The sequence below is a fragment of the Phodopus roborovskii genome, unplaced genomic scaffold, assembly GCF_943737965.1.
Source record: "Phodopus roborovskii unplaced genomic scaffold, PHOROB, whole genome shotgun sequence".
NCBI lineage: Eukaryota > Metazoa > Chordata > Mammalia > Rodentia > Cricetidae > Phodopus > Phodopus roborovskii.
This window is the reverse complement of record NW_026126514.1, coordinates 7,744,131-7,771,115: the sequence shown is the minus strand read 5'-3', so window position 1 is coordinate 7,771,115 and position 26,985 is coordinate 7,744,131. Positions and strand designations below refer to the sequence as shown.

The 26,985-nt window shown below is 37.4% G+C and overlaps 1 protein-coding gene across 1 annotated transcript in view; it reads right to left on the bottom strand.

Moving 5' to 3' along the window:
- The window catches only part of Ttc6 (tetratricopeptide repeat domain 6), a 164,202-nt gene that overhangs the window by 34,920 nt on the left and 102,297 nt on the right, over positions 1-26,985 (bottom strand). The window contains exons 11-18 of the mRNA XM_051196046.1: positions 25,845-26,203; positions 13,773-14,223; positions 13,346-13,475; positions 12,390-12,559; positions 9,942-10,078; positions 4,289-4,458; positions 1,750-1,870; positions 243-393 (exon numbers count right to left, since the gene is read on the bottom strand). Coding sequence (XP_051052003.1) covers positions 243-393; positions 1,750-1,870; positions 4,289-4,458; positions 9,942-10,078; positions 12,390-12,559; positions 13,346-13,475; positions 13,773-14,223; positions 25,845-26,203 — 1,689 coding nt within the window. The remainder of the gene's footprint in view (positions 1-242; positions 394-1,749; positions 1,871-4,288; positions 4,459-9,941; positions 10,079-12,389; positions 12,560-13,345; positions 13,476-13,772; positions 14,224-25,844; positions 26,204-26,985) is intronic.

Below are 26,985 nucleotides of genomic sequence, written 5' to 3'. Positions count from 1 at the left end.
AAATGTATAAAACATGTGCTAAAGATGTTATAAAAATGAAAATGGACACTTCATAAGAAGAGGCTTTGTAAGTAACTAATAATAGTTAACTGTATCTGCTTAATGGCTATTGCTTATAAATCCATAAGCCTCTATGGTTAACTGGAAAAAAAAGATTACATTCATATATTATAAATTACATTGGATAAATATCTAAACAATTAAAGTATTTTTTAAATTCAAGATCCTCAAGTCTTAAATACCTTATGATAGGTTTCTGCTCTACAAATATAGCTTCGAATATACAAAGGATCAACTCTAATTGCCTCAGAAAATCGCCAAAAGGCTTCAGTGTAATTATCCAGGTGTAGTAGATAAATGAGGCCAATATTTATATAAGCCAAAGTAGCAGTTCTAAAAAAAAAAAAATAAAAAAAGCAAATTTTTTAGAAACTTAAATTTTATTCAATTATTCTTCAATTATAAAAAAGCTAATGCAATACATAAGTCAACTGCAATCAGATATTCTTAATATTTTAGCTTTTCAATATCAAATAAATAATGATTTCTCTCTTATAGTCAAGTGATTGTTAGTGTGGGGATGACCTTAAACTTACTCTATTCAGTGCTTCCTCAAGACAAGGAAAATACATATTACAGAATGCATACTGACCTCATACCCAAGGAAGCCCTGACTGATAGATAGCAAAGGTCCTTCTACTCACTTGCTCACTTTATATCCCAAACGTCACTCTGCCTCCCTAGCCCCAAAGAAAACCAGTGTGGTCCTCAAAGGCCTACTCTGTTACTCCTCAAGTTCAAAGTTCTTACTCCATAGCTGTCTGCTAGGCAGCACAGGGAGCATGACTTTTTTAACTCTGAAAACTTTCATGTTTTTCTTTCATTTTTGAGGTTATAATATAATTATATCATTTCTCACTTCCCTTTCTGCTCTCCAAACCCTGCCATATTCTCCTCTTTGTTCTTTCAAAATCATGGTCTCTTTCTTTATTGTTATTTTCTACATATATGTATATTATCTGCATATATGAATACATATCATATATATTCCTAAAAATAACTTTTCAGTCTGTATAATGTTTTGTGTATGTATATTTTCAAGGCTGATCACTTGGTATTGGATAATTAGTTGGTGTTTTCCCCCATTCTCAGCCTTCCTTAGTTGTCAGTAACAACTTCCATTCCAGTGAGTGAGTCATTGGATAGAAAGACAATTATTCAATTAAAATATATATTTTAAGCTGGCTTTTTGGCTTGTATGACTTTCAATTTGTGCCTCTTCCTTATCTTGTTGGCTAAATAGTATTAGATTTTCTTTTACTATACTAAACAAAATGAACTCAAGAGTTCCAAACACAAGGTTTTACTTCCACTGAGTTGGATACTGTACATAACAATGAAAGAAACAATAAATATTTTGTCATTATTTTAAAACTTAATGACAGTTGTCTAGTGACTTGACTTCAAAATAGCTGCAGCCTAAATGTCTTCAAGCCCATTCTAGTAACTTTTTAACATAATATTCATGGATTAAAGTCTTCTCAAATCTTTTCAACCTCTAAATTTTGCAAAGCAACTGAGATGAGAAAGTTTTATTTGACCAGTAAGCTTATTTTAGTGTCATTCTAATTCTAGTGTAACTTTATAAATACAGTCTCACTTTCTACAACATTATCAATAGTGAGGGGGAAGCTTCTTTTTTATTTTTTTCCCGATTTTATATAATATTGTAAGTATGAAAAGACTTACCTTTCAAGAGAAATAACAGCTTCAAAATCACAAATTGCCAGCATCCAAAGTTTTAGTTGTGCATAGAGTATGCCCCGATGTAGAAAACAATTAAGATTATCATAGCCATCATTTATGAGAACTGAAGATATATGAACAGTCATGAGTTATGTTTTAGACCACACCCTTCCTATTGTTTTCCCCTATTTAACATTCCAAAAACAATGTATCTATGATGAATATGCCCCTTTGGTGGGTGAAAATAATACACATTCTAAAATATTGCTAACTGCTGGATGGTGGTGGCACATACCTTTAGTCCCAGCTCTTGAGAGGCAGAGGCAGGCAGATTTCCATGAGTTCAAGGCCAGCCTAATATACAAAATAAGTCCCAAAACAACCAGGGCTACACAGAGAAACCCTGTCTCAAAGAACACACACACACACACACACACACACACACACACACACACACACACACACACACACAAAATGCTAACTAGTAATACTGTGGCTAATATGGTTCACAAATTCTTTAGACATGGGGGTAGACTCAGACACTCTAGTCACTTTAAAAATGAAGAAATTAAGGTCCTAAAGGGTACAGTACACTGACAGGGACTAAGATATGTCAATGGCAAAGGCTGGTCTAGAATGTAACAGCTGATGAAAGGATGCCCTTTCTCACAGTAGCTCATTATTACCACAAATCATTAAGAATAATTAAGGACCAAAGACTAGGTGTGGGTGTACTGGTTCAGAATAAGGCATATGGCAGATGACAGGTCTATTAATCTACATAGATAGGCAGCTTCAAAAAGAATATTTAAGGCAAGAACATGATGAATAAACACGTTGACTACATATGCTAATTGAAGTGGTCAACTTGGCCTATGACAAAAACAACCTCCACTGCAGGTGAGTGGCCCTCAGCAGTACCCAGCTTAGAATTCACCTGACAAGTCCCTATCAAAAATATGATAGTGATAATATAGAGGCTTTTGTAAGATTCAATGCATATTTTCTAAGCTTCTCAAGTCCATTTTAGATTGAGGTAATTCTCTCTCTCTCTCTCTCTCTCTCTCTCTCTCTCTCTCTCTCTCTCTCTCTCTCTCTTACACACACACACACACAGAGAGACTCACCCTCACCCTCACAATTACTTCTCCAAACTGGACTTGAGAGGCTATAGCCATTGTTAGCAATGACAATGCTAATGAAACAAATGTTCAAAACTTGAAGACACTCTTGCTTCTCAGTTCACAGTATGATTGGCCAGCTAGGAAAGGCTCTACTGTGGTACTTGTATAAATAAATAAATAAATAAATAAATAAATAAATAAATAAATAAATAAATAAATAAATGTTCTTATAGAAAAAAAAGTATTCAAGAGATTTAACTACTCTAGACTTTGTTTTAATCAGTAAAATATTTGGATGATGATAACAAATTCTTCACACCATTATCTGAGTATTCATTGAAATATCCCATATATAGTACCCACAACAGTGCTCAGACAGTATTGAAATGGCCCATAAATGTCAAACATTATCAGTATAGAGTCTTCTTTTAATGGTGGATGCTTTAAATCCTTGGGATGATGTATGGGAAAGGGTTAGACTAAAATCAAGCTGGTCTTTCTGAATAATTTAATAGTAGGGACTTTGAATTGTTACGACAGCTTCCAGGATGGGAGGCTGCTGGGGGGCAAACAAGGGTAAGTCTTTTAGAGAAGAATAGAGGAAAGGATTCTCTGGGTGGACCAGATCAGTGGAGCCATATTAGCCTGCAGGACTCTTCAAATCTGAAGCGCTGAGTGAGAGTCCCACTCGTACACAGGACACATTGTGGTGCCAAGCTGAGAAACAAGGGGTGAACTGAGAAAAGTCAAATCTGAGGAAGCAAAGGCCAGAGCAAGGACAGGAGAAGCTGAGATGGGTTGGCTATGAGCAGAAATGAGATGCAAAGACAAAAAGAGATGTGAACAGTAATCTTCAGCCCTCTTTCCCAAAAGCCCTTGAAAATAGACATGAAACATGAGGTTCCTCTCAGCATATAGAAGGTATTTAGGAGGAAAGGATGATACCTTTGGAAAGTGTTTGCCTTGAAACACAAGAACACACGTTCTATCCCCAGAGACCATGGGGAGAGGTGGGGTAAACTTGGCATGGCCATCTCAGCATTGGGGACACTGAGGAGAATGGAATGGACCTCTAGGTTTGCTGACCACAGAACCTCGCCTATTTAGTGAAGCCAGTGAAGGACCATGTCACAAAAAAAAAAAATAGTAAAATTAAATTTAAAAGTGGGAGAAAAGAAAATAATAAAAGTTTGAAAAGTGATCAACTCCTGAAGTTGTCCTCTGTCCTCTATGCATATGTGTACTCATGTACACATGAGAACAACACACATACACAGAACAAATATTTTTAAGAATGTAAGTATCTACAGTACTAGGCTTTCATGTACACATTGCATGAGTGAACAAGCATTAGTATTCCAATCCAGGACACTGAGCTGATCCTCATAGCAGACGCTCACACATGCACAGCTGGGTACCTGACACACTGTAGTCTTGAAGTGCTCTGAGGGGACTACTCTTCCTGAATAAGCAGGCTCGGTAGTACAGTGCCAACCAATTGTTAGGATCTAAGTGAATGGCAACAGAAAAGTCTTGGGTTGCTTGTTTATATAAGCTCTTTTTAAAATATGCTCTCCCTCTGGTTGTCCTAGAAAAAAGAAGAACATTTCAATATGTACTGCAAAATAGATATTTTCTCTTTTTGTTAAACCTATCACCTAATTTCTGATTCCTTTTCTTTGCTATTCAAGGGAGTTTAGTCATGATGTTGCTATCAAAACAACATAAATTTTATAGGGGACATTTTGTACATAATAATATGCTTTTTAATTGTGTTTCTAATATAGCTGAATGGTTATTAAATTTATCTCACTTCTTTTACAGGGGAGATAGCTTTTTTAAATCCTGTAAAAGAAACTTATTCTTTATTATTGATATATTCTGGGTTTTCTTTTTCATGAAAGAAGCAATATTGGCACAAAAGAACTGAGGTGGAGAAAAATATAAAGGTTAGGCCAAGGTATTATAAGAAAGGCTTGTCTCATCACAAAGACACATCTGTTATTTTAAAGTATTTGTCTTTATCCCATTAGCAAATGGGGGCCACTGAGAAAAGCTTTAGAGACTAGTGATCATTTATTTTGTGATAGTCAAAGCCTGTGACTCCAGAGACACAACAGGGTAGTATAATGTCCCAGGTATGAGCTCAGGAGTGATTGAAATACTCATTCAGTAGGAATAAAAATTACATCAGCGGTTACATGTTTGGAGTATCTACGTGGACTGATGGCATGAGACAAGAGCAACTCAAAAGGTTGATGCTGTAGGGACTTTCAGAAGCAACTGGGTAGCACACACCTTTAAATACCAGCACTTGGGAGGCAGGGGCAGGAGGATCTCTAGTCTTAAATGCCAGGGCTTCATAGAGAGACTGCCTCAAAGAATAAATACAAAATTTTGATGTATTATGACATGAATGAGACATTTCATGAAGATGAAATATCCTTTCTTCAAGAGTCTCAAGATGCCTGTTGCTTTCAAAAGACCTCTACTGGACAGAAGTCGAGTAACTTTGGAGGTTAGTTCCATCCAACTTTTGAAGAACAATAACATATCAAATATAAACTTCTCTGTTTCAGATATTGTTACCCCAGTACTAAAAGAGCATGCTTCTAAGAGAAGACATGAGACTTACTTCATTTTGATAAAGTAGAAAATTCCTGAGATGAAGTTTGTATTATAAAATAGAAATAGAGGTAAACAATCATGTCAACAACTAGTTCTGGAAAAAATGGATATCTAAGTCAAAAATGAACTTAGATCCATATCTCTTATGCTGCATAAACATCAATTCTAAATGGATTGAAGATGCTCACATAAGGCCTGAAAATATAAAATTGCTAGAGAAAAATATGCAGATATTGTAAGATGCAGGCATAAATAAAGACTTTTTTATTATATTTCTATACACTTGGAAAATAAAGATGGCAACCAACACAAAGGATTTAATGAAATTTTAAAATTCTGTACGGCAAAGGAAATAGTAATTGATTAAAGAGACAACCTGCCTAATAGGAGGAAATCTTTTCTGGCTATGTATCTAATACAGTATTAGTGTATAGAATATATAAAGAACTTAAAAGAAAACAATCTAATCAAAAAATGGACTACAGAACTAAATTCTCGACAGAAATTGTCAATAAATATTCTTATTTATTTTATTTCATTATTATCTCATTTTTGAGAATACAATATAATTATACTTTTCCCCCTTCTAACCCCCTCATATTCCCTTCCTTGTTCTCTTTAAAAGTCACAGCTTTCTTTCATTAATTGTTGTTGTTGTATGTGTGTGTATATAATATGTACATACACACACATATATATGAATATATTCCTATAATGCTTAGAGAGTGTATCAGTACTGCTCAGAGTGACTGTTATCAGGAATACAAATTACAACCATTTCTGGGTAAGGATATTGGGTAAGAACTCTACTCATTGTTGGTGGAAGTGTAAACTGATGATGGTAAACTGATCAGTTGCAGATAATCTGTTACCCCAGTAAGTATGACAATAGCCTAAATAAAATTAACAACTTCCTAGAAATACACAAGCTACCAAGATTGGCTCAAGAAGTAATATATGGCCCTTATAACCACTGACAGGTGAAGATACTAATATAGTAATTTTAAAAATAGCTAAGAGTAGAGGCACCACAGATAAATGCAACCAAATATTAAAGCATAAGTCTATCCTTTCTTCGCTCCCTCAACAAACACTTAGTCATTTACCAATGTTTTCCCACTATCAAAGCCATGAAAGACAACAGAAGAAATCCACTGACCAGTTTCTTACACATGTTAATAAATGTAGAAATCATCAACAAAATATTAGAAAACTGAATGTAACATCATATTAAAAGAATTATACATGATCACCTGTTAGGAGTATGTTTTTCCTGCCAGCCTTGTCCCACCACTTCGCCAGCCCCAAATAACACACAGAGACGCTGTATTAGATATAAAGCTGTTGGCCTGTTACTAGTTTCTTACTGGCTAACTCTGTCTTAAATATTAACCCATTTCTATTAATCTAAGTATTTCCATGTGGTCTCATCTTACCAGAGAGAGGGCCCGGACCTCTGTTCTCTCAAGTCTCTATATCTTGATTCCTCCCTACTCCTTCCTCTCTCCTCCTTGTCTCCTAGTCCCGCCTATGTTGCTTTCCTATTGGCCAGCAGTGCTTTATTCATTAACCAATATGAGAAACATAGTTACAGAATGACATCTCCCATCAGTCACCAAGTGGGGTATCCTAATAATACAAGAGTCATTTAAACAAATCGGTGTACTACATCAGATCCATTATAGATAGATAGATAATAGATAGATAGATGATAGACAAATGGATAAATTGATTAAAAAAAATGATGAAAGTATTATTCTGTAAATATATCATTGGTTCCCATCTGAAAAAAAATCTGTTCATGTATCATAATACACATCAACACAAGTCTAAAATCTTTTAAAATAATTATGAGAAGCCAGGTGGTGGTGATGCATGTCTTTAATCCCAGCTCTCGGGAGGCAGAGGTAGGCAGATCTCTGTGAGTTCAAAGCTAGTCTGGGCTACAGAGTGAGGGCTAGGATAGGCTCCAAAGCTACACAGAGAAACCCTGTCTCAAAAAAACAAAAAAGAAATATTAATAATTATAAGAGGATGGAGAGATGAGTCAGTAGTTAAGAGTATTGGCTGCTCTTCCAAAGGACCCAAGTTTGATTCCCAGTACCCACATGGTGACTCACAGTCATCTGGAACCCAAGTTTCAAGAGATCTGATGTCCTCTTCTGACCTCTAAGGACACCAGGCATGCATGTGGTGCACAGACATACATTCTCATATTTAAAGTTTTGTTGATTACCCTTTAAGGAATATGTACTTGGGTCCTGTGCCCATTTTTCAAGTCAAATTATTTTCTTGATACTCAATCATTTGTGTTATTTGTGTGTTTTGGATATTAGCCTTTTATGAGTTGCATGGATTACAAATATATCCACCCACTCTGTGACATATACATATGCTATTATTTCCACCCACTCTGTGATGCATACATACATAAATACACACAGTGATGAGTGCACAATTTGGCCTTCACAAAGTGAAATTCTATCAAATTTAACATCAGGAATTAACCTGGAGACATTAAGCTAAGGGAAATAAATCAAGCAGGAAAAGATAAATATCACATGACTTGACTTCCCAGAACCTAAATGTAACAAACTGGTAAAAGCAGAGAGCAAGAGTCCTGACTACCACAGGCTGGAGTGCAGAGTGGAAGGAAAAAGAAACATGCTGACCAAAGGGTACAAGGTATTGGTGAGGAGAAATGAGATCCATGAATCTATTGTACAGCATGGTGATTATAGTTAACAGTTATGGGTCATATAGTTCAAAACACTGAAAGGATTGACAACCTCCATAAAGAATGATGGATGTAATGTAATAGGCATGTTAGTATGACTTAATCATTGCAAATGAATAAACACCTCATTTCACTTTATAATATATACAAATATTATTGAAAATTAAAACAAAATCACATTTGAAAATTAATACTCTAAGTTTAATAACGTATATTTCAAACAAAGTGCACATACAAATTGAATAGATCTAAAATAATGTAGAGACAAGAGTAATATTAAGAAAACACTGAAACGATCAATAAAATTTGGGGTTCACTGCTTCCCTATTCATAAGATCCAGAAATTGGAAACAACCTATATGTCCTTCTACATATGAATAGATAATAAAATATGGTACATTTACACAGTTGAATATCACTCCATTGTTAAACAAATGGCATCATTTCAGATAAAAGAACAGAACTAGAAAAAAAAATCATCCTAGGTATAGTAACCCAAACCCAGAAAAGCAAATATGATATGTATCCACTTTATACATGGTTATTAGCTGTTAAGTCAATGACAAGCAAGTTATAATCTGTAGAACCACAGAGGAAAGGTATAGAGTAAGAGGCTGGGGAAGGACAGACAGATCTCCCTAGGGAAGGGAAGTAGAATACATAGTTATAGATGGGAGAATCGAGTGGAGAAGGAATTGGAATAGGGTGGTGAGGGAGGGAATATTAGGAAAGACAGCTAAAATTAAGGGCCTCTTAAGGTGGTGTTATGGAAACCTAATACAGTAGAAGTTTACGTGTGTGTGTGTGTGTGTGTGTGTGTGTGTGTGTGTGTGTGTGTGTGTTTGTATATATGTATATTTCTTGTGCCTTTTCTGGGGCTTGTTTCTTTCTGTGTATTTGTTTGTTTTGTCTTATTCCTATGTGTTAGCTTTTGTTTTTATCTTATTTTATTATTATCCCTTAGAAACCTTATTGGGGATTAATAAGGATTGGGAAAAACAGGCTGAATAGATGTTTATTCAGGGAATAATAACTTACAACAGAAACAGATGAACTCCAGCAGGTTTCTGGTCCCAGGGATACTTCAACATGCTCTCTCTTCCTGTCCAGCAAGCAAGAGAGCACTCTCAGGGGATGGAGGGGGTCTCCCAGGTCTGCCCGTCCCCATCCCCCAATGAGCGTGATCAGTGCCACAGGTGAGGACAGAGTGTATACTCACTACAAAACCTGTTTGTTTTCTAATAAGAAACAGATAAGGGGTGGATCTGGGTAGGAGGGGAAGTGGGACTGAACTAGGAAGAAAAGAGGGAAAATTGTAATCAGAAAATATTATATGAAAAGTGTGTTTTCATTAAAAGGAAAGAAATAATAAAATAATAAAATAAATAAAAAACAAGAAAGAAATAGAGAAGCTTAATATACTAGTTACAATAAGATATTACAGAAAAATATTTGAACAGATGTCTGTATTCAGCAGATATGAAGGCAATAAATGAAAAGGAAATGTAAAGAAGAAAATTATGGATGATAACCAATACTTTACACAGTTACAAAGTTGTTGACACTTGGAAATGAAAAGAAATAACTTGACACTGAAAATTAGCTCATTGTTTTAAAATGTCTGTCAGATTATGTCAAGCAATTTTTCCTGTAAATATATTTAAAGAATAAGTCATTTTGAAATTTACATCTAAGATAATTCATACCTTGCATGACAATTTCGTGGCTCAAGCGTTAATAGAGCTGTAAAATCCTGTATGGCTCCAATCCAGTTTTCATTTTCAAAATAATACATGGCACGCTTCATTAATGCATCTGTTCTTTGGGGATCGTAGTAAATACACTAGAGTGGAGTGAGGGTGCAGACATATTACACAATGAGGATAAAAACTAAGACGGGTGTGTATTCAACTGCCAATTACTAAGAGACACCCACTTTGAGATGCTAAAACTTTCAGATTTGTGTTTAAAGATTATATTAAGAAATGTACCACCACCAAATTCTTAAGAGGGAATATCATCCATGAGAAAAGACAAACAGTAAATACAGGAAGCCAAAGCTTTGATCAATGTAACTTTCACTGATAAAATTTCTGTGTCTCAAATTGTTACTTAGGGTCAGTCTTGTAGGTCTGTGGACATTTCTCTTGGTTCAGTTTTCTCATTAAACCTATAATGGCTCCCTCTTTTATGGACTCTCTCTCTCTATCATTCAAATATATATATATATATATTTGAGCAACAGTGGAAAGGCTACCATAAATGCCCTTCCCTGATAATGAGATCGACGACTAACTTATCCACCATCATGGAGCCCTCATCTAGTACCTGTTGGAAACAAAAGCAAACACCCACAATTAAACACTGAGCCGAACTGGAATCCAGATGCAGAGAGGGAGGAGAAGACCAGGCTGAAGAAACACATAGAGACAGCTGACCTGATCAAGGAGGAGCTAATGGGCCCCCAGACTGATAGCTGGGAATCCAGCATGGGACTGACTCAGACACCCTGAATATGGGTCTCAGCTAGAAGGCCTGAGCATTTTAAGGGACCTCAAATAATGGAACCAGGATGGATGTATTCCTGGTATACAAAAGGACTTTGGGGGCACATCCCCCATGGAGGGATACTCCCTTAACCTAGAAACAGGAGAGAAGTCCTAGTCCCTACTCCAAATGACTTGAAAGACTTAGATGACCCCCTCCTGGAGGGCATCACCCTACATATGGAATGGGGGGAGGTGGGAGGGGAGGGTGGTCAGGGGGCATGAGGGGGTGGGAGAGAGGGGAAGAGGGAGGGAGGGAGGGAGGAAGAGAGGGAGAAGGAACTGGAATTGATATGTAAAATAAAAATAAAAAAATAAATTAAAAAAAATTCTGTGTCTCCTAGTAATGTCAGAAGCTACCCCTATTAAGTCTCACCCTGAACATGAGTTGAACAAAGACAACAATAACAGACATGGCAATGATGATAGGGGAAAGATCATGAGGCCTCATCTCTAGGGAAGAGCCATCAATTGGTTATCCAATATCAAATGGCAGCCTTCACAAAATACATATAACATTATACAGACTAAACAAGTTTTAATTTGGAATATACATATTCATGTGATAGCAATTAATGAAAAAATAGGCCATGAATTTTAAAAAGTACAACTAGGAATATGTCAAGCTAAACCACTGGGAACATGCACAAATGAATAATTTAAGTAATTTCTTTTAATTTGTCTATTGCACTCAGGGCTAAGATTTGTAATTAAAAGTCAGTAGATCAGAAAGTCTTGCTACAGCCTCAGGGTATGATTCAACCAAAAGCTTGCTTCCTTGCAGGTATACTAATACCTACTAACAAATTCAGATACTTTCCTCCAACCTTCTTTCCTTCATGACACCATCGTAATTTTATATATCATGCCTGTGTTTATATCTCCCTTAAGTAACTTTTCTTTGGAATCTGTATAATTCAGAAACATTTCTATATCATTTGCCATGTATCTACTGCATCATGCAGTACCTCAGTCAACAAATACTTGGGAGTGAATGAAAGAGTGAATCAATCTGAGATCACAGCCTCTTCTAGAACTGGTAGGTTCTGTGAAGAGAGCATGAGCTATTCAAGAGTTTAATAAAAGGAGAAGGCAATTTCTTCTATTACTTAAGAGAAAGGGCAATTTTCAAAGGTCTTTAAAACCACATTTCTGAGCCCAAGAATAGAGAACTAGAAAAGTTGAAACTTCTTTAGTGTTCCCTCAATATTTCATTCACAGCTATCATTTGATTTCCACAAAATTGGTGATAACAGCATTAGCAGCAATGGAAGTGCTAGTTCCTAACTTATAATTAGTTTGACTATACAAAACATGTGATAACTGTTTAAAAACTTTTGCAAGGGAGCTGGAGAGACAGCTCGGTGGTTGTGAGTCGTTTGTTGCTCCTGTGGAAGACCTGAGGTTTGGTTCCCAGCACCCATGTTGTCACCATCTGTAACTCCCGTTCCAGAGACCTGATGGTCTTTTGACGGCTGCAGGTACCAGACATGCACTTGGTTCACATGCATACATGCATGCCAAACATTCTTAAAACAATTAAACCTAAAAAGAACTTTTGCAATACAAAACTCTATAAATGGGAGCACGGGGTATCGTGAAACTTACTTTTGAAAAGTCATCAATGGCCAGCACTCTGTTTGTCGTCTCATACATCTCCCCCCTCTTGAAATAGAGGTCCGCATCTTTGGGCCTGCACTTAATTGCCTGACTGTAATTCAGAATTGCCAATGTGATGTCCTTCTCCCTGAAAATCTCTGCCTTTGACAAGTACGCCTCTAAAGATGAAAGGTAAAACTCCACTTTGCAATCTTTAACTGTGAGAATTGAAAGCAGCAATCCCACCCCAAAACTGCAGTCCTAGAATAGCTTCCACTACTATACTCTACCTCATTTTTCTTAAATTCCACACCCAATTTGTTCTCAAAGTCTGAATGCTCTTTTGTAGTTTCAAGTAGTCTTACTCTGAAGTGGGCAACATTACCACTCACCTCTACATCTGTTTAAAGTGCTTCAGTCTTAACAATTGTAGTAAAAGGTTAGGTTTGAATGACACAGATTCATATGGACTTTAAGCACAACACAGATCAGAAAAAGTTCAGCTATCTTCTGCTATATCATGTGGATATGTCAGTGCCAGAGATTCAAAAATGGCTATGACAATTCTACATTTCTAGAAAGTTCTGTGTCTAGACAACAAGGCAGTTAGAAAGCAGTACATATGGCAAAAGCATGGATTGCATCCACTATAAGGCCTTCACAATAACACAGCTCTCATGCAGAAACTTGTGGTCAAGAAGACTTATAAATCACCTTCCATCTACAGTTTCAGGTCCGTATTCTCCTTGTGAGATAATTGAAAGGAAGTGTGCTGAAACAGATCTCCAGAGAATAAACATAAACTTGATGAGTTACTTGAAAGCAATGCAAAGCTGAAGCAGTCACACCACCCTTACAGGACTTCTACCTATCAGTTTATTTTTATTTATAATAAAATGGCAAATATAATGGGAAAAGCTGAGATAAAAAGATGTGTAATGCAACTGTCTGCATATGCAACCCACCTGCATTGTTTTTATTATATTTATTTATAATGTTCAAGTCATCCAAAGCATCATTAATTTTGTCTTGGAAAAGATAAATGAAATGTCTGTGCCAATAAGCATTTAGAAACAATGGCTCCACAAATATGGTCTGCAAAACACATGTGTAAAGAGAGTGAGATAAGCTGATTTTCTGAAGGAAAAAAAAACACTATCAAATTAGTTTCTCAAACATCATGAATACCAGTGGCTTTACATGCATGCACAAAACCTCCCCACTCAAAAAATGTTTTAAATAAGCATTCAAAAATGCCAATACTTGTATTTCACAATCCCATAAACTGTACTACAATCATTTGCTATTCAACATCTTAACAAAAAAAAAAATACTGTATAAATAAAAGCAATGTAAATGGTGAATTATGCTATTTTTATTTTTAAAACTTACTTCTTGTAGGTCATTCATAGCACTTTGCAACTTTCCCAGTTTCCTATAAATAGCTCCACGCCTACAATATGCAAACACAGGAATTTGCTTCTCGTTTTTTATTTCTTGAGTCAATTTCTCCACTTCAGATTCATAATATTGAATGACTTCTTGTGGAAGATCACACTTTATATGATCACTTAATTCTAGTTTGGGGAGGTCTGCCACTGGCTCTGGGGCATCTTTTTTAACATATACAACTGGTGCAGGTGTTTTCTGAGGTTTGTCTTTAGCAAATGTCTCAACAACCCATGTCAAAGGATCAGTATTTTCTGGTATTCCTCCTTTACTTTGAGCAAATTGATCAAAATTTAAAACCTCAGGTACACTGGGAGACCTTATTTGTTGTTCGTATAATGGAACTTTGAGGAAATATTTTTTCTGTCCAGGAAGTATTCCATGAGATGCTGATCTAGTTTCAAAAAGAATGATTAATTTTTAATTACAGAAACATGATAATTCAACTCATCCACACACAAAAGTTACTATTTTTTTCTATTATCAAAATTGCTAGCTTATGTAATCCAAGTTGACTTTTCCAATCATTAGAACCATAACACAATATGAAAATCTCTATAAACTAAAGAAAATGCATTTTTAATGCAGCAGCCTCCATAGACGCTGGGATAACAGTACTCCTTTCTGATCTAATTGACAACCTCATCTTCTACCAGGAGGACTGCAATGGGGAATTTAGGAAGGGCGGGGGGGGGGGAGTAAATAAAGGAAATGATTCTTCTAAAGGCTACCAAGATTGAGGATTGAGAACTTCAAGTTTATTTCTTCAGTAGACTATGAAACATGATCATTCAGATGCTTTCCAAAGATATAGGTTCCTTCTCAAATTGGAAGTACAGCTTTCATTTATTAGCACTGGATATATTATGGTAATATGGCAGGTAGGGGAGACAGGATAAAGACATTCTACTGGAAGTTGAGGGAAAAAAGTTTTAGCCCCATCTTTATTTACTGATTCTGCATTGTAAGAAAGTCATGGTGTCAAAGTAGGAGAGTAAAATTTGGAAAAGCTCCTATTCCTTTATTCCTTTCATATAATCTCCATTCCACATTCTAGTGTAAGCCAGTCTCATCTGTTCTGCCTGGAGGGCAGTATGCTGAACAGTATTGTGTTACTTGAAATAAGTTAAAGCCATCTTAGAGTAGGGAACCTCAATTGAGAAAGTGCCTCCAAGAGATAGGACTGACTGTAGGCAAGATGTAGGCTGTGTTCTTAATCAGCAATTAATTAGCCCCAGTCAATCATGGTTGGCACTACCCCCACCCCTGCTGGTGGTCTTGGGTACTATAATAAAACAGGCCGAGCAAGCCGCAATAAGCAAGCCAGTAAGCAGCACCCCTCCAAGGCCTCTGCATCAGTTCCTGACTCCAGGTTCCTGCCCTGTTTAAGTTCCTGTCCTGACTTCTTTCATTGACAAACAGTGAGGTGGATGAGTAAGCCAAATTTCCTTCCCAAGTTACGTTTGGTCATGGTGTTTCATCACAGAAATAGGAACCCAAAGCCATACAGTAACTTAACTTTCTGCTTCTACTCTTGTCCTTTATTTAACACATCTTCCATGTGCCATTTGGGTGCTTATTTTCAGAAATGTGTATTTAGAACATAAGGTTTCACCACCACCTTCAAGATGTGACATTAGAAGCTTCAGCACAGACCACTGAGATACCACTGTCTCTTTCTCTCTGTTCTTCAGCTGAATCCCCTTAGGAAATCTCCAAGGCAGTGCACCTCTTAGCCCACTGACTACCTGGCTCCTCTGTTCAGATTTCTAATCAAGTACCACCCATAGAAAGGCTTTCTGTGCCACGTGTTTTGTATATCTCTCCTTCTTTACCTTGTTCTCTGGCCTGGGGAACTAATACAGACTACATCCACAGAACCCCTGTTCTCTGCTTTCTCTAAAGAAACCTCAAGGAAGGGACATAGGAAAATGAAGTCAAGGTATCTGTGTTCTAGGGTCCTCCAAGGTAGGTTGCCTCTTACTGGATATAACCTTTGACTGAAGATCAGGACTTCAAAAAAAACCTTTCCTATGCAACTGTTTTCTCCCAGGGTCTAGTAATTACTCCCTGTTTATCTTCTTAAAGTTAGTGTAGAAAATAAATTGGGTATCCCCTGGATACTGCATTAATCGTGGCTTCCCTTTACCCCAAACCTTTGTCATATGCTCCCAAATTATCTTAATCTGAGAATGCACTCTAGCTAGTAAATATATTGCACTAGAGGGGAGCTCTGGAAATAGACAGGATTGCATAAAACCAGGACCCAGGTAACACATGGCATGGAGTGTTCAAGTGAGGCAAGAGACTGTAAGGTTAGGCATGAATCAATTGCTAGGATGAAAAGAGCAACTACAGAATCATTTGGCCACTTGAAATTTTTTTTTAATAAAACATGTTATCATGTTTTTCCTTCCCCAGATCCTCCACACCTAACCACCCAACTTCATGTTCATTCTCTTTAATTCTCTCTCTCCCAACAAAGAGAAAGCAAAACAAAGCGAAAAAAAAAAAAAGAACAGAAATAATGTAAGACAAAAAGTGCAAAAACAAAGCAAAATGAAACAAAAAAGGCCACAGAGAATATCACTGAGTTCTTTGTGTGTTGGCCAGCTACTCCTGTGGTATGGTTGATATACCCAGTGACACTCCATTGAAGAAAATTTATTTTCCTTTTCCCAGCAGCTATCAGTTGCAAATAGCTTCCTGGTTAAGAATGGGACTTTGTGTCCACTCCCCTTTCTCATTGCTGGGACCACCATCTTCCCTGAACCCATGCAAGTCTTGTGTGTGCTATCACAGTCTCTGTGTTCATATGAAAGTATTTCCTTGCAGTCATCCATCACCTCTGGCTCTGATGATTTTCCTGCCTCCTCTTTCACACAGACATCCAATTTAAGACTAAGCACTCCACAGTCTCTCATTCCCTGCACATTGTCCAGTTGTGTGTGGGTTTCAGTGTTAGTTCCCATCTACTGCAGGACGAAGCTTCTCTGATGAGGGCTGAGTGAAGCACTTTAAAAGAGAATAGTGGCAGCACCTCTTAAGAGTACAAACCCCTTAGGTACACCAAGCTATGAAATAAACTCAAAACTGAAATAATCAGACATAGGGAAAAATGATTTATCCCCAAACTCCACTTACCTTAACTAACAGAAGAAACCAGCTCAGAGAAGTCACATCCCTCATCTGTGAGATGTGATCTCTCCCTGCATAAATAGCTTTCAATGACTACACTGTCACATTGCCTCATACCTACAATTGAATTACACAATCTGTGCACTCCCCAAAGTCTCTGGGCTGTGAGATCTGAATATTCTTGCAAAGCCATAGCTTCCAGTTCCTTATCCACTCAAAGCCATCCTCTACTATGTGTCCTCAGATTAGTGGCTGCTGACCCTAGTTAGTTCAGCCTTTGTTACAATACCTGACAATGCCCAGCAAATGATCTTAGAAGTTACCATGCATATGTAAGGCCTAAGAGGCTTGCTAACATGCAGACATGGGGCCCTTCACAATCTCTAATTCAAAAAGTGTAGGGTGGAGACCTAGTGTTTGTGAACCCTGACAAGTTTCCATAGACACACTGATTCAAGGACACAATCCAAGAACCACTGTCACAGGAAAGTGAGCTCTAAGCCTCAGGGGACTGAGAACTTATCTGTAAAGTGTGGTATCCTTAATTGAGATCTAACCCATGGAGAGAAAACAGAAAATGGGGACTTACATAGAAACACTATAGATGCTAAGACAGAGGTGAATGAATGGAGCACCAGGAAGGAACTGATCTGGTTCAATAGTCACAGCGGGGTTAATAGGATTGTGCAGTGGCAAATCCCAGCTAAAGCTGCCTTGTCATTGCAGTCACCTGATGGGAGATGTCATTCTGTAAATAGGTTTCTCCACTGGTTAATGAATTAAGCCCTGTTGGCCAATAGGAAACCAAGATAGGTGGGACTAGGAGACAAGGATAATTATGGTAGCTGTAGTAGAAAGAAGTCAAGATGTAGGACATGAGAGATGTAAGAGGTCCAGATCCTGTCTCCAGTAACATAAGACCATGTGGAAACACTTAGACTAATAGAAATTAGTTAATATTTATGACAGAGCTAGCCGATAAGAAGCTCTAGCCATTTTCCAATAGCTTTATAACTAATAGAGTCTCTGTGTGTTATTTCAAGGCTGACACAGCCCTGGGACCAGTATTGGCAGAAAGTGCTGATAACAAAATGGCACCTGCAATGTGGGTACTAAGAAGTTCCACTTAAAACTTGACAAAAGCTTAAAAAGGGATTTTAGAAACAAAAGAACCGAGGCAAGCAAGTCTTCTTGGTCGCAGCATTTTTCTTGGGCGGGCTCTGTTTTGCTAGAGACAAGCAGAGACTCATGCTGCTTCTTTAAGTGAAGTTCCCTGACACTGCATAAGCAGAAAAAACTGCAGGGCACATTTAAGAGGCCCTGTTTACAATTGAACTGTGTGTACAACAGCTGGTGGTGGCAGTGGCCACATCTCCAAGCTGGCAGCATGCTGCTTGATGGTAGCATATACCAAGGCAGTGAACACAGCTCTCAGTGCTGGCAGTAAATATACCCCTGCCATATTGGAAAGCCAGCCTCCAAAACAATCACCGCTTTAATTTTAGCAATGCTGTTTAGCAGATACAGGACTTGTGGGTGTAAAAAAAAAAAAAAAGGTGGAGATATACAGTAAAGAAAGATTCAAATACAGTAAAACCTAAAAGGTTTTTACAGTGTGTTGGGAGAAAAAATAAAAAGGATATTTGGTTAAAAAAAAAAAAAAATGACTGGGCAATGGTGGTGCACGCCTTTAATCCCAGCAATCAGAAGGGGAGGCAAGCAAATCTCTGTGATTTCAAAGTAAACCTGGTATACAGAGTGAATCCAGTACAGACAAAAGTACACAGAGAAAGGAAAAAATAAAAGTAAAATAAATGGAGTAATAAAAAAAGCCATGTAAAGATGGAAAATACACAGTCTGAATACTGTATGCTAATGTCTTGTCTTTGAATTGTGTGACTGCTGAGGAAACAGCAACAACTGCTAAAAGAAATGCTGCTGGATTAACCCAATTTATATATTTTTTAAAATGCTTTAACTTCAAAATTTAAGTCTAAGGACAGGTTACTGTGGAAAAGAATTATTATTTTTGTTTCCAACAAAAAAGAAAAGCTGTGGATTCCTTCCAGACTAACATGGTTTGATCAAGCAAGACCCCCTGAAACAGTGTCACAGGTGATCCAACATTCAAAACAGCTGGGACAAGGCAGCCTTGCAAACTATAGCCAGAATTTATGCATCTTCTTAGGGTTCCCATGGCATTAAAGCATCCCCAACCAGCAGGAAGAAGTTTGGAAAGAACGACGCCCAAATTCCCAAATATTGTCTATAAATGTTTGTTTTCATCTAAATGAGGTTGGTTATAAATGCTTAATGATCATAACCAATCTCTTTTTTAAAGGTAAAATGGGATTATGGTATAGAAATGAATACTTTGTTTTTGAATGGATTTTCATTTATTGATACACATTTAAGGTCATTTTTGTGATAAGTATAATTCTCTTGTTTAGGTATTGTATTTGCATAGCTCATTTAAAAATGTAATGTATTGTCAAGTACAGATTACAGACATTAAAAATGTAATGTCAAGTACAGATTGTAGATAGCTGCCTATGACAGTCAAAGCTTATAGTTAGGTTGGTTAGGTTTTCTAGATATATAGAAATATATTTCAATTGGATAGACATTCTTCAAACCTTTCAAAGACCTACAGAATGTGGCATTTAAAATGGTTTAGGGTTTTCATCAACAGTGAGGCACAACTGCTCCTGGAAACACCAGCTGTGTCACAAAGGAAGATGACATTGAAGAAACTTGTTATGGAGTTTACTCCCAATATGGCAAGGCGAGCCATTTGAGCAAGAAAAGGCTCTTGTCTGGACTGTTTGACTTTATGCTGTATAAATTGGACGTGCAGGAACCACAGAAAAGTGACTGCTAAAACAAGATGGACATTGCTGCAGGGTTGCTGCTTCACGGAAGAATCTGCCAGACATTCTACAGGACACAGAGGAAAGTGACTGACAAACTGGCAATATAAGTGGGACAGTTTGAAATGTCCTGCCTTGCTGAGGAGTCTGTCAGACATACTATAGGCCTATAGGCTGAAGACGGAACATTACAGAAGAACTTCAAGTTACTGATCAGGTAGCAAGATGTCTCTGTCATTTCTAGAGTTTATATACTATTCTTCTGTGGTCTTTGATGGAGTTTAAGACAGTTATGGTTATAGTTTTCCTTAGTTAGGACTAAAGATGAGTTACTTATAAGACTTTAGACTCACAAAGACAGGATAGATGATAGAATATTTTCTTTAATTCCTGATAATGTTGATGAACTAAATATAGTTATTTGATAACTGTTACTATGTTAAAGCAAAAGCCCTTCTTTTTTTGTTTTTTTTTTTTTAGACAGAAAAGAGGAGATGATGGGAGATATCATTTTGTTAGTATGTTTCTCTTATTGGTTAATGAATAAAGCCCTGTTGGCCAATAAGAAAGAAAGGTAGGCAGGATTAGGAGACAAGAAGAATTCTGGGAGTTGTAGTAGAGAGAAGTCAAGATGTAGGACATGAGAGAAGGGATCTGGACCCATTCTCTGGTAAGATAAGACCACGTGGAAACACTTAGATTGATAGAAATTGGTTAATATTTAAGATAGAGCTAGCCAATAAGAAACTCCGGTAACAGACTAACAGCTTTATAACTAATAGAGTCTCCATGTGTTATTTTGGAACTGAGGAGGCTGTGGAACCAGGCTGGCAAGAAACTGCTCGTAACAGTTACCAAAGACACAATTACAACATTTAATCACAGGAACAGAAAGGTAATAAGAGAATTTTACTTTGCAAGGACCTGGGGCAATAACTAAATGGCTACAGTTTCTTGGTGATAAGACAGATGGGCAGCCTGCTAAGGTATTGTTTGACTTAGATAAGCAAGAAACTTCTAGGTCTGCTGGGCATAAAACTAAATAGCTATATGTTTGAGATTTATATCCTCTTGCCCAGATATCAGGACCAAAAGAGTCAACAGCCTAAAACCCCACTTGCCTTGTAGCACAGGTCAGATCCCAAGAAAAGTACCCTACCGTGTGATACATGCACCCACAAATTTCCCCTAAAGGTTTCAAAACACAAATACTCAGGTCTTCTGGAGGTCAGTAGATGCTAACTCTACACTTATCAGTATCCAATGACATCAATAAAATTAAGGAATTAATTAATCAAGTGATAGGGAGAGTATTATTAACTTGGACTGTCTAATAATGCACCTATGAAGGCCCCACCCTGTATTCATTTTCTCATCTTGGAATATTGCATCAGTAAGTGACTCAGACAGAATTCAGTGTAGACAAGGCCAAACTGGTAGTAAAGACCAAGCAGAAGTCTCTCAAGGTGCCCCATCCCACCACACACCATCCTGCAGTAAGACAACACACAATAAAATCCAACAGATCACTGAAACAAATGCATTCATAGCAATGGCACCATCACCAGTTTCAAAGACAAATACAGGTGACCACTCCACATCTCCATTTCCTGTCTGGTCAATGCTAAAACCAAATGTCTGGAAGAAAATTGCTATAACTTACCATGAGTGTAAATTTAACCAGGTGTTGATTACAATGGCCATCCTAGGACTAGATAGTGTAACTGCCTTGTGGCAATGCATAGATTGATAGAAATGGGTTAATATTGACGACAGAGCTACCCAATAAGAAGCCTAAGCCATTAGTCAACAGTTTCATAAATAATATAGTGTCTGCATGTTTCTTTGGGGCTGATGTGGCTATGGGCGCAGGCTGGCAGGAAGAACTATCAGTAACACACAGTATCTCACTGAACCTGATCCTCCATTCAGCTATGGTAGCTAACTACTAGTGAGCTTCCTGTCCCCACCACCAGTGCTGGGTTACAGGCACATGCACCTATGCCCATCATTTGTTTGTGGGTACTGAGAATTTGAACTGACGTTCCTATGCTTATACAAGCATTCTTGCCCACTAAGCCATCTCCAGTGACTAGACTTCTCGGCATTCATCACTTACCACGGCTAATAAAACAATACCTGGTATTATCTCCCAAACACTTGTTTGACCTCACTTTTTTACCAATCTCTTGTGCTCCAGACACTGGTCTGGGTGCTGTCCAAAAAACAAGCATATCCTCCAACTCAGGGCATTTGCACATGCTTTTACCTTTTCTTCAGAGATTTAAATGCTTGCTCCATTCCTCAAAACCATTCAGTTCTAAGACACAGAGGCATCTGATCCCGCTGTCTAAAACAGCAGCTCCCACTGCCCTGCCTTACTCTCTTCATAATACTTAACACTTTCTTAATATCACCAGTTAACTTTGCCACTGTCACTCTATGCAGGCAGGAGATTGGTTAGCATTCCTCATTATCCTCATTCTCAGCTTCCTATCCAGAATGGTATCTGGTATACAGAAGGTGCTCAATAAATTTACTCTGAAGAAATGAACTTCTGGACTAAAATAATAATTCCCTTCCCTACCTGCTGGCTTCTTACTTCCATCTACAGTACTTGCCAGCGTTAAAGCAGAGGTCGATCAGTTCTAAGATCCATTTATAAAATAATTACTTGAAATTAAAATGCATATGCATTTCCTTTACAGCACTGTGAAATTGGGAAAGAGCACAGTTTTGTTTTCATGTGCAGAGCCCACTGGTATGCTCTGCAATATACTCACAGTGAATGGAGATATTATGCCCAGTAGAAAAACATCAAACAATGTTGAAGACATAAAGTAAACCTCAGAGAACTCTCTCCTTAACCCATCCCCACCAACTACCTATACCACAGAAATAATCAGTGTCAGAGCTTGATGAATATATAGTTCCATGTTCTCTATATAACATGCAAGTGCACATTTAACATACATGCATAGGCATAAAGCTCAGTCTATTCCCACAGGTATGTTTGACTGTGCTCCCATGTACACATCAAAACTATGTTAATGGTGATTTAGTGATGGGACTGCAGTATTTTCTAATTTATTTTTACAATGAGCATGTATTATCTTATTAGCTGATAAAATAATTATAATATCTTAAAGGAAACAAGGAACCAGAACCTGCTCAGCAGGTTTCTAGAAGAATGTAAAAAACAAACACAGATAATGGGTGAACTTTTACAAGGAAAAGCTATAGTCTCGGATCATTGAAGTTAAATAGCCCAAATTAAACGGGAAGAAAAAGGCATGATCTGAAAGTCTAGATCCATGTTTTCATAGCCAAGAGTGTGGTTCACGACATCTCATTTGAAGAAACAACACAGTAAATTAACCTGCTGCTCCATCCGCCATGCAGGGAGGCCAGGCTCTCAAGGTGGGATACATGTACACCTAAGTAGCTTGAGATGACATGTGACATTGTTGAAGGAAATAGGGACATTTTCAGCTGCTTAAACTGTGTTTTTCAATATATTCCATTTGTCCATTTGTATAAGGATAAAATTGACTTCATGGTCTGATGTGAGACATATTTGAGCTGGAAGTAACTTCAGCAAATATAGCTCATCTACGACAGCCTAAGAAATAACATGGCATAGCCTGGTCACCAAGGGTCTAGTGCATGGCAGCTAGAAATCAGATGCAGAGATAGCTGACATATCCTGGTTCCTGTACTGAACTGCTTCCAGTTCTCAGAGAAACAGAATAAGGAAAAGCTGAACCATGCCAGATGAGCAAAGACATCATCTACCAAAGGTTCCCTCTAGTCCCTCACTGGCCTGTCACGAGACTCAGGGCTTGGAGCCAAAGATACCCTCTAAAGGAGCAGCAAAGCCTTGCTATTACTGCAGGTATGTGGCATTCTGCCATAACCTAGCTGAGCGGGGAGGTAACATGGACAGCCTGTCTCAAGGGGACTGAAAAGAAATGCATGAGGCTGGGACTTTAATTTGTCCAAATGACCTTCAGCAGGAACAAACTTCTGGAGTCAAGATTTTACTTGATATGATATATGAAAGCACAGATCTACTTTGAATCTTTAAGGGAGTCAGCCAAGAATGCCTGTCGTTCAGCAAGAGGAAATGATATGACTAAAAATGATATTTCTTAGTCACAAAAATTAATGAAAAATGTCCTAAGTATGGAAATGAAATTATCATCAAGTTGCTCCCTAACTTGTAAGATTTAAAAGGACATAAAAAGTACAGAAATACTATCCAGGATTCAGATGCTTCACTGTCAGTACAGAAAGGTCCCTGCTATACTTCCTGCTGTAAATATCACAGCATATGCAAATTTTAAGCTGGGTTATTAAAAGAGGCAAATACATTTCTCTACATGGTGAAAGCTGGCTAGATTCCACATATGAGGGAGAACATGCGTGGTTTTTTCCTTCCTTAGATTGTGTGACCTCACTTAAAATTATACATTCTAAATCTACCCATTGTCTTGAAAATTTTGTGATTTTTGGTTTCCCTTAAAGCTCAACAGCATTCACATATATGCACATACTAAAATGTACACGTGCATAAGAATAACATGCAGAAAAAAACAAGAAAGGCTAGATATTAGGGGGATGAGGTAAGACTGAATGCAGGCAATGGACAGGGTCATAAAAGAGGACATAAAGAAAATTGAATTTCTAGTTTTAACTATGCCATAGATTATTCATTTAAGGTTGTAGATGAGTGCACAGAAATACATTTGGGAGCAAATGTATAAACAGTGGTGTGAAGCCCCACAGCTTCTGTTCCCAATGTCTACTTTAACTGTATAGGAGTCAACTGACTGGTACAATCTTTGAGTCTGGTTAATTTCAGTGTGTGGTTTTTTTTCAACTCTTGTATAATAAATTTTGAAATAAAATTTTAAATTGGTGAAACTTAGTATTCAAAATGACAAAATGTCTTTAAGCATTGCAAAAACTCCCAGAAAGTGTTTAATCTGCTCCTATATCCTTTCTATAGACAGACGTCACATGGAGAGCAGTCAAAATGGTGTGGTCTTGTCTTTCACTATGATGACAGAAATTCATACTTTGAAATCAACACATGTATCAAAAATGCACAGCAAATGTCTGATTTTCCCTAAGGGATTTTTTTTTCAACTCAGAGAAATGTGTCTGAAACCACCTTAAAGTCTTCCAGCTATAGTGGACAAGTAGAGACCAGCACACAGGAGAACACACATACAGCTGGCCACTGTCCCTGCTGTCACCCACCAAATTTTAAGTTCCACAGTCCCAAGATAATAAATCACCAACCCCACCCAAAAGCCAGCACATGTTAATAACAACAAAATGAATTAAACTAAACATTTCTACCAGCAAAGTCTTTACTTTCCAAGTGGGTATGAGGTTAACAAACTATCACCTGAGTATTTCTAAAGAGAAATCATCCCTAGGCTTTCTGGAAACTTCTGTAAGATGCCTTGGTTATAAGAAGGATGTGTATCATAAACAGTAAACATGAACATATCAGGAGCTGGCGCTCTTTCCAATTCAGGTCCTCCACATTTTGAAAATATGCCAGCTATGATTACCTCCAATTGAGGTAAAAACATAATTACATTTGTGTGTTGAGCCTTGAAGAAAGGCTCACAACCCACAAAATATTTAAGCTTACTATATTTATTACACACCTCAACAAAAATGTAAATCTGAAAACAGTTAAATATCAGCAATCTATTTTGATTTTGGAATGGATGGTATTCCCTTAGAATAGGGATTGGACCTGTGCATCAAGCCAGTTTAGCAAATGTATTCTTATATTTTTTTTCTTTCCACTGAGAGATTCTTTCAGACATAAACAGGAAATTGAATAATTCACATATTCATACTATGGAATACCTACATATTTTAGCATGTTTCCCATAGAGAAGTTACAGTAACTATACTGAATGAATCATAAAATTGTGTCCCCAAACTATAAAATCCCCTACAAACCACAAAAATTAAACCAAACCTTTCTAATTTCTTTGGAGGCTTAGATAGCTGCTCATATACAAGTGTAAGCTTCTGTAATTTCAATCCTTTCTTCCATAGTTTCTTCTTTTTCCTAGGATATACAATGTAGCTAATGCCAGCTTTTCTGGATGCTTCAACAAGAGAAAAAGATAGGAATTTCATACTTTCTGACTCTTGTAGCGTTTCCAGGCTGCCTTTCATGGAGGGCTCAAGTATGCCCCTTTGTCTGGCAAGCTGGCGCTCCATCTCCTTCCTCTTCTGGTACAGAAGCTGTTTCAGGTTGCTGTCTATGTCATCCTTAACTATAAATGGTGGTGGGCTCCTTTCTTTCCTCAACTCAACAGTAGACTTTGATTTCTTAATAATAAAAAAACAGAAATGGAAATATATATAATCAATTGAGTTGTTCTACACTAAAAATCAATAGATTCACAGCTGCAGTTAATATGGTTAGGCTTTATTGAATAAAAATTAACAAAATATTCTTAAAATTGTTACTGGTACATATGAATTGTACAAAACAACAAGTTTCATCTTGACAGTCTGATACATGTGCATAATGTATTTTGACCATATTCATACCCATCCTTTTCTTATCTGTTCAGCCTGATGTCCTTCCTCTTCCAGAAGAGCTCCACTTCTATTTCCATGTCTTTTAAAAAATCTAGCTCTACATACAAGAGGAAAATACAATATTCATCTGTCTTCCTATGGCCTGTTTCACATAATATGGTAATCTCCAGCCTACATCCACTTCTCCTCAAAGGACACCATTTCACCCTTCTTTATGGCTGAATACTACTTAATAGTGTGTATTCCACATATTCTGCATCCACTCACTTATCTACTGATGGCATCTAGACTGATGATAACGTGTCTGCTGTAAACATGGGTATGCAGATAGGCTTATTGTATACTGACTTTTATTTATTTGGGAATATGCAGGGCATCAATTAAGCTGGCTAATGTGATAGCTCTATTTTTAGTTTCCTGACCAACCAATACAACTACACTGATTTACAATCCCACTAGTAGTAAGTACAAGGATTCCTTTTGCCCATGCCCTCCCCAATGCTTTTGTCATTTGTTATCTTGATAATGGTCATACTGAATGATGAAATAAACCATCTATGTAGCTT